Genomic DNA, 12,261 nt, shown 5'->3' with positions numbered 1-12,261 from the left:
TTGAGATTTGTGATGTCATAAACATGATTTAGCAATTGAATTAAGTTTTGATGAAACTTCAGTGACATCACAATGAGAAGAACATAACGAATGCACCTGATGCTTGAAAAGTTAAACATCTGAACTGGTTTTTACAGGCTAGGTTATTATATTGTATTTTATTTGGAAATTAGCTATGTAAAGACTTAGCCTATGTGCACTCAATACTTTACCACATCAGTATATTTGACACGTTTGTGTGATAATGATAAGTTTTGTTTTTACAGTACAATGAGAAAGTGCAAAAATGATCCAGACAGGTTCTGTTAGTGTTATATAATGTGGCAAGGTCACCCTGCACACTCGCCCAGCAAAAATTACGCAGTTTGTCAAGAAAGCATATTATGCGTATTTTGGAGTCGTTGATGGGCCACAGATCCGTGAGCTGATCAAAGACGAAGGTTTTACTGCACACATGAGTGCAGTAGAAAAAAGAGCATGGACAGTTTTTCGAGTAGTAATTGCAAACATCCTTGGAAAGCATAGAAGCCCTAATTGCGAAGCACAGATGTTAAAGAGCTGGTTGAAAGCTTTCAATCCCTTGAAGCCCGGATGTCTGTAAAAATGCACTTTCTGAGTTCGCATTTGGATTACTTTCCTGACAACTGTGGTGACTACAGCGAAGAACAGGGAGAGAGATTCCACCAAGACCTTCGCTAGATGGAAGAAAGGTACCAAGGATACTGGGACGTAAACATGCTTGCAGATTACTGTTGGTGCTTAAAAAGAGATCTTCCCAATTCCACACATAGAAGAAAATATTTGAAGCGACACTTTTTGTCAGCATTAATCATTTGTATTTATAAGCTTTCTTGGTTAGTTGTAAGCAGTGCCGGTCTTAGGGAATTTCGGGCCCTGTGCGGAATATGATTTGCGGGCCCCAATGACAATGATCCAATTCAGTAGCGTAGCTAGGGATTTTGAAAGGGGAGGGGGAGTGGTTTCACGGTCGGCGGCGAAGCCTGACGGCGATATCGCCGAAGACGGCACCCAGCGGCGGGGGGTCTGGGGGGCCTCTCCCAGAAAATTTTGAAAAATTACTTTGAATTTGGGGCATTCTGAGAGCATGTTCAAAATTTGGGTATGAATATTACTGTAAAATGGTGCTGTCCGGTGGCATGGCAAAAGGATAAGATCATGCATTCTTGGGCATTTTTCGGAAATAAAGCTATGTTGAGTCTAGATGCAACCTATTTCGTCCCCTGCAAAATTCGTACCTCGATTTCGTACCCTGAAATCTGAGTAACAAAATCAAATTTCGTCCCCTGAAAGGATCGAAAGAAATTTGAAATGTTTGCGGCAACTCCGATCAGCAACATCGGCTATGTTGTTTTTTTTTCTCGATCTTTTTAGGGAACGAAATAGGTTGCACCCGTTGAGTCTTTCTTTGTTGCTAATTCCTTTGTTGAATTCACTTGTTGAATTTTTCCATTGGAAATGACAAAATTACTGCATTTTCTGAGTAAATTGCGGGCCCCCTAATTTGCGGGCCCTGTGCGATCGCACGGTTTGCACACCCCAAAGACCGGCACTGCTCCAGACCACTGTGTATAGGCTTTTCCGATAGGTATTACGATAACTATCTCTAGGTATTACGATAACTAAGTAGGCTAAGCGAGAGGGAGGTTATGGTCTGGATGAAACATTTTGTGAATGCATTCTGGAAAGTTTTTAGTAATGGTCCGGAGGCTTGACAGTCGGTCAAAAGCGGTCTGTGACTAAAAAGTTTGTAAACCATTGTTTTGAAGTTACCTTCTTGCAGCTGCTACCTTTTTTTAGACCAGTAGGCCTATTATATTTGGCATGGATGATTTTGCAATTGTGAGAAAAACGAGTGGACTGAGCCTTGCTTGTTCATAAATGCATTTATGATGTCACAAACAAGCAATTGGTACTTATATATAGCCCACGCTGACAGTATCATTTAGTTCAACACACTTGTAAGTTGTTATGTCACAAAAAAGTTCAAGAGCAGATTTAAGTCATAAGTTAAGGCCTTAACAAGAGTGTAGAAAATTTTGAAAAACTGAAGAAGTTTACCTGATGAAAGAAACTAGATTGCAGCTAGAAACAAGGGACTCGTATTTATTCCAAATCAGCCCTAAAAGCTAAAGAACCATAATTTGCGCCTGTTAGAAGAAAGAAGCACTCAGTTAGCAGACAAGCATAGCATCAACTATCACACCTTTGAAAGCAGTTGTTAAAGTAAGTAGCCCCATTCATGGAGATAACAAATTGCTGTGCTTTGTTCATGCGCTTATAATTTGCAGATGCTGAGGTTTCAATGTATCTAAATGTTCTTTAAACAAAGCGAACTACTACTTGATAAAGTAAACAAAAAAATGAAATCAAAACGAATAAATTTTGCATTAAAAAATAATAATATTGTCGTGGGCGCACAGAAGCCTTCATAAAAAGTAAAACTTTTATGAACATAGGGTAACTAGGACCATGTAGCCACTAGCAGGGAGTGATAATAACCAATGGCGGCTGGTGCTATTTGTGAGTAGTGGGGCTGCAAACGATTTCGCGGGGGGTCCTGGGGTTTCCCCCCAGAAAAATCGCATTGAATTAGGTGCGTTATGAGCATGTTTTTGCCCCAAATTTTGAAAAAATGCATTCAAACTTTGTTGAAAAGTTGATGTATTCCTAAGCTGTATTTAAAAAAAAATAACATCATTGCTTATGGAGACAAACTTTACTAGTATTGAGCTTAGTCTTGACTAGCCTAGCCGTTGCACACAAGGTTCAAGTGATTTTGAGATGCCCTCGCACTTCCTATAACCTGTTGACAGAGATGTACGTATACGCCGCAAATTCTACGCTGCAAACTTGCGGCGTAGACTTTTTGTTTACGCTAACGCTTGCGGCCACATTTTTTTTTGGATAGTTTGCGCTTGAGGCTACGCCGTAAAGTTTTTCGCGGTTTTTTAGCGCATAGCGTCAATGCATACTTTTTAATGTATTTTTTTCGCTACAACATGCCAATACCTTCCAGCTCTGCAGTTGAAAGAATGTTTCAATGGGCAAAGACATATTGGAACAAAAACACAGCAAAATATCAGATGAACACTTTCAGATGCTTGTGTTTCTTCGTGGAAATTCAAAATAAAACTTGTTTGTTTCGAGTGGTTTATACCGTGTGAATGTTTGGCATCTAGCAAACAAAATGAGTTTACGCTAGCAGTGCCGGTCTTAGGATATTTCGGGCCCTGTGCAGAAAATGCTTTGCGGGCCCGAATGACAATGATCCAATTCAGTAGCGTAGCTAGGTATTTAGAAAGGAAAAAGGGCGGTGGTTTGATGGTCGGTGGGCGAAGCCTGGCGGTGTGTTTGCCGAAGGCGACACCTAGCAGCAGAGTATCTGGGGGCCTCCTCCAGAAAATTTTGAAAAATTACTTTGAATTTGGGGCATTCTGAGAGCATGTTTAACAAAAATTTGGGTATGAAATTACTGTTAAATGGTGCTGTCCGGTGGCATAGCAAAAGGATCAGATCATTTTTTTTTTGGCATTTTTCGGAAATAAAGCTATGTTGAGTTTGGATGCAACCTATTTCGTCCCCTGAACAATTCGCACCCCGATTTCGTACCCTAACCCTGGTACGAAATAGGTTGAATCCTTAAACATTTCTAACCCTGACGTGATTGCATAGCACGAACAATTGTTGAGAGAATATAGTTTCCAGCACATTCTAGGGCGCATCTAGAAAATATTAATACTGTATCCCTTAGCTTCAATTTAAGCAGAATAGCTTTGGATTTTTAGGTTGCTTCAACGTTTGATGACATTGGATCAGCATAATAATGGTGAATTCTTTGCTAAGAATGGATGGGAGTAGGCTACCTACTTCTACACTAATCAGCGCAATTTAGTTCATGTGTTACATCACAATGTCTGGCTTTGATGTCAGAGTAATATTGATAAGGCAAGGTTGGTTACAAAATTAAATCATATGACTAGGCTAAGTTTTGGTATTACAGTAAGAAAGAAAAGGCCCAGGAAAAATTTTATAAGTGAGAATAAATACGATGAACCTACAGTACTTGCTCTCCATCACTTTCGCTCACATGACAAGCAAAAATAAACCTAAGGATAAAAGCCTAGTGAAACTTTGCACAGCAGAAAACAGTAACCTTAGTGCAGAAGTTTTCCGACTCCTGCCCAGAGCATTGTGACGCAAGAAACCACACGACCTCATTCGGTGTAAGTTAATCAGTTATGTTGTGCATTGGGCAGTTACAGGGTGGTTTGACTCTTCAATGGTCTGGTCTGATGAAGGCCTTTCAGAGTGAAGAATTATCAACATAAAGTGATTAAGCATGACGATCAAAGTTAAATCTCGTGTGTCCGCCGAGATAGCTGCTCAGACTGGACACGTTTGTCCGCTGTCAACAAAATCGAATTTCGACCTATTTCATCCCCTGAAAAGATCGAAAGAATTTTTGAAATGTTTGCGGCAACTTCGGCAAAAAGTTGTTTTTTTCTCGATCTTTTCAGGGTACGAAATGTTCAGGTGACGAAATAGGTTGTTTTTCTGTATTTTCTTGTTTGCTAATTCCTTCGTTGAATTTTTTCATAGGAAATGACAAAAATTACTGCATTTTCTGAGTAAATTGCGGGCCCCCTAATTTGCGGGCCCTGTGCGATCGCACGGTTCGCACACCCCAAAGACCGGCACTGGTTGTAAGTGCCTTTATTTCAACTGTGTCATTATATTTTTGTAGTATTTATAATGGCTGTCATAGCAAAAACCTTGCATTCAAATAAAAATACCATCTTGCGAAAATTGACAACATGCATGACCAATTAAGCTACCACAGAAATTAGTTTCTTTGTGCACAATAATGACCAAAGCTAGCATAATTAAATATGTGATGAAAAAAAAACTTGACCTGATTGAAAAAAACTGGTTGCATTTTTAAATTCAGCGCAAAAAATTGATTCAGAAACAGTTAAAACATCTTTGACCTTTGCGAAATAATTTTCAAACGCAGCACAGTGTAATCTTTCCTAAAGCAGTTTCATTGTTGTTACGTTAAACGATGTTGTACAGGAATGTAAAAACCTGTACGAGATGTTTCACACCAGAGATGCGTTGCACCGACGAGCATACCAACATACAATCAGCACTGCAGTAGAGGCTATGTAAGTATACACACAAAAAATCATTTTAGTTATGCAGAGAAAAACTTTACAACAAAAAGAGCTGCAAAAACAAATCTTTAAGTGACAATAAGTTTTGGTGTTGATGAATAAAAGTTTTGTGTATAGCGGTTATGTAATTTTTATAACAACAACAATACGTTATCAAACAAGTGGAGGATAAAGTATTGCTAGATATCTTTTAAGTTTTAGAAAGAATTAAAAAAACATTTTTTTGACATTTTTAAAGCATTGGTAGAAAGTTTTTTTAGTTGAACTATAGAAACAGTAGCGTAGCCAGGAATTTTGGAAGGGGGGGTTTTGACGACCCAGCGGCGGGGGGCTGGGAGGCCTACCCCAAAAAAATTTGAAAAATTACTTTGAATTTGGTGCATTCTGAGAGCATTTTCAACAAAAATGTGGGTATGAATATTCCTGTGAAATGATGCTGTCCGGTGGCATAGAAAAAGGATAAGAGCATGTTTTCTTCGGCATTTTTCGGAAATAAAGCTAAGTCTCTAGGTTTTCTTGTTGCTAATTCCTGGCTGAGATGTTTGAATGCTTGGTATTGGCAAAACTCACTCTTTTAATGCAGTTTTCTTTAAAATTGGGCAATTTTGTTTAGGCTGAAAGCATAATTCTCAATATTGTGACGTCACACGCGTGCCAAAGGGGAGGGTTGTAACCCCCAACCCCCCCCCCCCCCCCCTTGGCGACGCCACTGCATATAGAGAAATAAAATATAAACGTGCACTGACAATGTCTCAATCGACCAATTTAAAATCATCTCTCGTGGCAGATCTGAATTTCAGACTGAGATCATGGAAGTGTGAAGAATCAAACGTAATAATCCGCTCTCAACCGGCAGTTATTCGCCTGTGGCTCATCATTTCTTATGTGTGTGTTCTAATTGTTTGTCAAATGCCTGTAGTTTACACCTCATGTGATCTTTTTCCCACCGTATAATTTACTTGTAATTATTCTTGTATAACTTGTTCACTTTGTGCTTGTCAGTCTAGACTCTGGTTACTCGTTAGTATACAGTTACAGTTGTAGTGCAAAGTCAAATTTACCTTACAATTTTCATTTTATGTATATTGCAGATATGTAATTCCTGATGAGGACACACCTACGTGTCGAAAACCTCAGAGTTTACTTTTAATTATGTTATATTTGTGTATGTAATACATCCTGTTAAACCCGCTAAAGTTACTTTGTTTTATTTTTCTATTTTTAAAGCAATGGTCACCCAAAGCTTGCCTGATTAAAACTAACCCGAAGTATTTGCACAACATAGATGTATTTTAAGTTTATTTAGTGTTTTTGTCTTTAAATGCTTCGTAATATATTTTATAAACGTGCAAATTTTATTTGATTTAAGTTTTGCACGAAATGCAAGGCAACACAACTAAAAAATACTTTATCCCAATTTTGTGCAATTTTAATTTTCTTTTCGGGTTTGTTTGACACAAGCAAGCTTTGTGTGACCACTGCTTTAAATATGTCAAAAAAACAACATTTTTTAAACTTTTCCAAAAAGTTTAAAAAATATCTGGCAGTACTTTACCCTCCACCTGTCAGATAATGTAGCCCAGTTGGTCATCTCGTAATTTTATGAATCTCCAGTCAAAACAACAATTTACCAACATTTGACATTTAAAAGCTGCATGGCCGCGTGGTGAGAGCCCTCGTTCGACGTTTGATAGGGTGCCGGTTCAACACCGCTCAAGAGCATGTGATTGTCTATTTGGCAAGACACTTAAGGGCACGCGTCGATTGCGGAGTGGCGTCTCTTCGACAATCGGCCTTGATTTCTGTCAAAATTATGATTAGTACGCTGCTGTATAGAAACATGCCTATGGCTCTTTTTTGGCTATGGATGATCGTCATGGTGCCAACATCTTTGTGATAATTTTCAGCAGCATTTTTTAGCGTTGCGCGTTGACATTGGTGTTATAATCTGTAATCAAAATATTTGCCATAAAATACATTTTCATGAATTGAAATTATGTTTATAGCTTAGTTTTAAGAATGTAATTTTGCACTTTTATTTGTCGGATATATTCACTCATTAGTTGGTATTAAGACTAGTTGGTAAGACAACTACAAGAAGGAAAAATGAACGGCAAACGAAATAAGAGAAGACCACCAAGAATTTGGACTAATGATATTGAAGACTGGTCAGGACTTAATTACGAAACTGCAGTAGAAAAATCTTACAACAGAGAAACTTGGCGCCTCATTGCCTCCAACCCTCGACGAGAGTAATGAACTTAATGATGATGATGAGTTGGTATTAAAACTCTAAAACAAAAGTAATGGACCTTGTTGCTCTTCAATCTTTGTCTGGTTGCTTCATATTATTGAAGATGCAAAGTTACACAAGGATCCTTAAAAAAGAATTTTCTTGTGCAGACTTGTTTTTAAAACAAACAACTTGTTATAATCTAACAATTTCAGCAAAACTAAAATGGCAACCCAAAAGCTGCTGAGCTTTCACGATTATTAGGTCAATAATAGTGATGATAATATTGGCTGCTTTTGTTATAATTATTGTAATTATCTTGAGGTCACACGTGTTGCAAAAAGAATTTAAGTTTTCAGCCAACTCTGAAAGTCCTTTCTATAGTTTCGTTTATTATCATCAAAAATATTTGATTTATTCCATTACAGGATATGTGATGCAATGGTGTTGGCAAACGACTACATCACATTTAAGGGAAGGGATGGACAAGACAAAACAATGGCTAAGTCTATTGATCACATGGAGGCCTTTGAAAAGATCACTGACAATGTAATCTTAGAGACTTAGACTAACGTTTGTATGCGATAGCCTGCGTGCGAGCTTATACAAACTAACCGGATGCATTGCTTGAATCTATAAATTAAATTAGTAATAGCAGATGTTTGTATAACAATCATTTTTCTTTAATGCCAAGAATCAAACATGCAAAGTGAAAATGTTTATTATTTTGTCTATGAAATGATGTTAATTTTAATCATCCTTAGAGAAGAAATAATACACCTGTATGTCATAGCCTACTGCTTATGCTTTTTCGTTAATATTGTAAATCAAGCGTGGTATTGAATTTTGATTTTTACAATATATTGAAATCGGAAAAAATCACATTGTACTGCAAAGTGTTTTTCACAAAGACAAATGTGATAAAAAACAAGTTTCCTTTTCAAAAGTGCTTTCTGTGAAGCAAATTTTTGTAACTTTACGCAAAGTATTACCTTGAGCAACTTTTTCTGATGATTATCAATTAACGTTTTTTGATTTTTGCCTAAAAACAAAAGACGCGAAAAAAACAGAAGTTGTTTAAAATTATTTTTTGGTTATTATTGAATTTGATGGCGGAATCTGATAAACAATGGAAAGATAAAGTGAGGTTAGCTTTAAATCTCTTGTATCAGTAATTTATTTTATTATTAGTATTATTACTTCTATGATTATTATCATGATTATCATCATTTTATTATTATTATAGATAATTGAACAGATTCGTCATTCAAATGACTCTGACAATGCGAGTGAAAGAGAAAGGGGAAACATGAAAAAGGCTCGAGAAATCTTGAATCGAGTTTCCAAGCACGACTACTACATCTACCTTGGAAACAAAATTGTTCCACAAGACGTGGCTACTTTGCACAGAAGTGTTGAAATTAAATACGCCGGCAAAAAAATTCCCAAAGCTAAAACTGTAAAAGAAAAAATAAAAAAATGGAAAGTAAGTTTAAATTTTCTTGCTTTTCTAAGCCGGCTCAGTGGCTTAATGGTTAGTGCCTTCGCCTCTGAATCGGTAGGCATGGATTCGATACCCTGTCGGTTCATACTAATAACTTTTTAAAAATGGTACTGAATCTAATTCCTGTTTGGCTCTGAGCAACGGAATGGATTCGGGTAATAATGTACTCAGTTGCGCTTCCATACGGCTGCATTGACACTGTCTGCTTTTCTAAGAGCTGAGGGGCAACACATTCTGCGATGGATACAGCGCTACATAAACACAAACATTATTTTTATTATATTATAGCCTAAAACAACGGGTTTATAATGTACAGTGTGTAATTCAAGCATTGTAAGTTAGTGGCTTCGACTATTATGAAGTAACAGGACTGTTTACCTGGATTGAGCAATGCCATCAAAACTCTTCTTGCGTTCTCAACTGTAAATGGCGATTGGCTGTCAAAGATGATTATCTTATTCGGAGATTGTTGAACGGCATTAGTTGCTGACAACATGCAAAATTAGTCGTCTAACGCAACGAGCAATTTTTGAATTAATTTCTTCACATCTACAGCGCGCTACAGTTAGGCTACACATCTACTCTCATAACGATCTAGTTGTCAACAATAATCCCAACTACGTTACTCGATTTTATATTTTTCTATGATAATATTTTGAAAAATACAATTTTTTTTGTCAACTCGTTGTTTGTCGCGTTGATTAAAGGAGTTGTTACAAATGAAAAAATACGAGCACTCTAATTAGCAAACAGATCGATTTTCGATTGGGCGTAAAAGTTCAGATTTTCAATTAATTTCAGTTAAAAAGATGGTGAAACAATAATCACAGTTAGTTTTAAAAATGCTTTTGCTGAAATGAATTTAGATTGTATGCTACAATATATTTGAAAAGTATATTTGTAGGTAGGCTACTGTACAATATAACACCGTTTGTGAAAAACTTTATTCAATCTAAAAAGCCTAGCCAAGTCTAAAACCAAAGCCGATTATCATATCGTTGAATACCGTATCGAAATCAAAAAGTTATGTTTAAGGCAACTATTTTAGTTTGTAAATATTCGCTGATGATGAACGCACATCGCATTTTTAGACCAAATAAGAATATTATTACATTACATGGCAATCTCAACTTTTCTGAATCATTAAAATAATAGCTTGAGTTTATGCATATTATCTGCATGCGGTTCATTACAGTAAAACTAAGTAGCTAATGCGAGATAAGTGACTGAAAAAAACTAAAAATGGGTTTAAATACGATATGTAAGTTATTGCTATCTAGGCTAATCACAAAACAATGCTAATCTTTCTTCGATGTCTTTAATTGCTTTAATGTTAATCGTTGTTACTTGGATATACTTAGGATGAAGAAAGAAAGAGCTTTGAAGAGATTTTTGGACAATTGGCTCAAGACAATTGCATTTTGCGAGTACGTAATTTAAAAAGTAGCACAAACTAACTTAACGGCTACATAGCCAAGTGGTGAGAGCCCTGGGTCGACGTTCAACAGAGCGCAGGTTCGACACCGCTATAGAGCATGTGGGTGAGTCTTTCGCGAGGCACTGAAAGGCGTGGAGTGGAGCCCCTTTGACTAAATTGTCCTTGTTTTCTCTTTTGATTATAAACAGGCTAACCCTGCTCTAAAGAGAAACATTTACGATCCTTCTTAGGACTATGGCCTGTTGGATTAAACTTTTAAAAAGTCGGTTGATCTGCAGTTCTAACATTGGATTAAACAAAATTGTGATTACGATAATGCGTTTGTTAGCGATGAACAACCAGCACATGAGAGTACGCATTGTCATAAAAAAAACTTTCATTTGTCAAACCAACGATTTATGTTTTGCCACATAAGGCTTACATATCGATGTTCTGGTTGGAATTGAAATATGTCTTTCAGCTGGGGATGTAGCCATTGGAGGAGTGTGGGAAAGAAATCTCCTCTTCAAAAAATAAATTTTAATATTTTTTAATCCCATTGCAATTCATGTTGAATGACATTTGACCCACAAAAGTTTCTTTTGCCCATTGAAAACATTCTTTCAACTGCAGCGCTGGAAGGTATTGGCGTGTTGTAGAGAAAAAAAGACATTAAAAAGTATGCGTTGACGCTATGCGCTAAAAAACCGCGAAAACTTTACGGCGTAGCCTCAAGCGCAAACTATCCAAAAAAATATGGCCGCAAGCGTTAGCGCAAACAAAAAGTCCACGCCGCAAGTATGCGGCGTAGAGTTTGCGGCGTGTACGTACATCTCTGGGTATAGGCTATCTCGTGATTAGAGGAGATTGGGCCTCCATCCGGCAAAAACATAAAAAAATCACTTTATTTAATGCTGTCATATTTAGTTGTGTGATGTGGCCTGATGTGATGTATAAGATGGTTAAAGTTGTCTTTGCTACATTACTTTTGCTTCTCTACACTCTCCGCCCTGATGTTGCTGATAGGATTCGACCCTGGCTGTATCAAATCTATCTTCTCGCTATAGACATTTCCTAACAAATAAATAAACTCATAAAACACATCGCTAAGTTTAAATCGGATTGAAGTAGGTTCAATAGCCCATTCAATAGGTTTTTTTCCGTGACTCAATTCATTCAAAAAGACTAGTCAATGCGATCAGTCAAATTTTGAAGGTAATATTAGTAATGATGGTAAATATTAGTAATGATGACGGTGACGAAAAACACAACTGATAACTCTGAACAGTTGTATTTCCAAATACTTGATAAGGCCATTAGTTGATAAAAGCAGTCAACTTTGTATTTACTTCAGACAATTGTAATGTATTTACGTTCATAGGAAAAGAAATTCGACTACGGAAAAAAAGACGAGGATCCAGTTGACAAGTTCTTATTTTATTCCAAAGAACAACCAAGTTGTGCTAGGCCGATGAATCAAGAGGAAAGATTTCATATGCTCCCTAGGCTGTTTATGGTATGTAAATCGTCGCTAATAAGCTGGACTATCGTAACTCTATAGTTCATCGTTCTGTATCATCAAAACTAAAATAGATTGAGTTATGATTCTTTAACAAAATAAACTGTTGTCTATAAGATTCCAAATCAATCAAAAACGCAATTTTGAAAAATTTGGACTTACGATAGTTCAGCTTATTAACGACGATATGTATCTAATCAAATTATTTCATCATCATGAATGTAGGAAATGAAAGTATTTCATTATCGTATTAACGATCTTATTCAAGTCAGATTGGGCTACTTTAATAATAATAATAATCATGCTTTTATTTGCGCCCATTGCGATAACACACAGTACACTGCGATCACAGATGCGATACAACAGACGACAGGAAGCAGCGAACAGACGACA

At 36.9% G+C, this 12,261-nt stretch overlaps 1 protein-coding gene across 1 annotated transcript in view; it reads left to right on the top strand.

The window, feature by feature from the left end:
- Positions 1-12,261, top strand: part of LOC145767450 (uncharacterized) — a 165,182-nt gene that overhangs the window by 151,605 nt on the left and 1,316 nt on the right. Inside the window, exons 17-21 of the mRNA XM_082579275.1 lie at positions 5,095-5,186; positions 7,857-7,977; positions 8,675-8,914; positions 10,294-10,359; positions 11,731-11,865. Of these exons, the coding sequence (XP_082435401.1) occupies positions 5,095-5,186; positions 7,857-7,977; positions 8,675-8,914; positions 10,294-10,359; positions 11,731-11,865 (654 nt within the window). The remainder of the gene's footprint in view (positions 1-5,094; positions 5,187-7,856; positions 7,978-8,674; positions 8,915-10,293; positions 10,360-11,730; positions 11,866-12,261) is intronic.

This window comes from Aplidium turbinatum, chromosome 1 (assembly GCF_918807975.1).
Source record: "Aplidium turbinatum chromosome 1, kaAplTurb1.1, whole genome shotgun sequence".
NCBI lineage: Eukaryota > Metazoa > Chordata > Ascidiacea > Aplousobranchia > Polyclinidae > Aplidium > Aplidium turbinatum.
The sequence above is the reverse complement of the archived record's forward strand: the minus strand, read 5'-3'. Positions and strand labels throughout refer to the sequence as shown.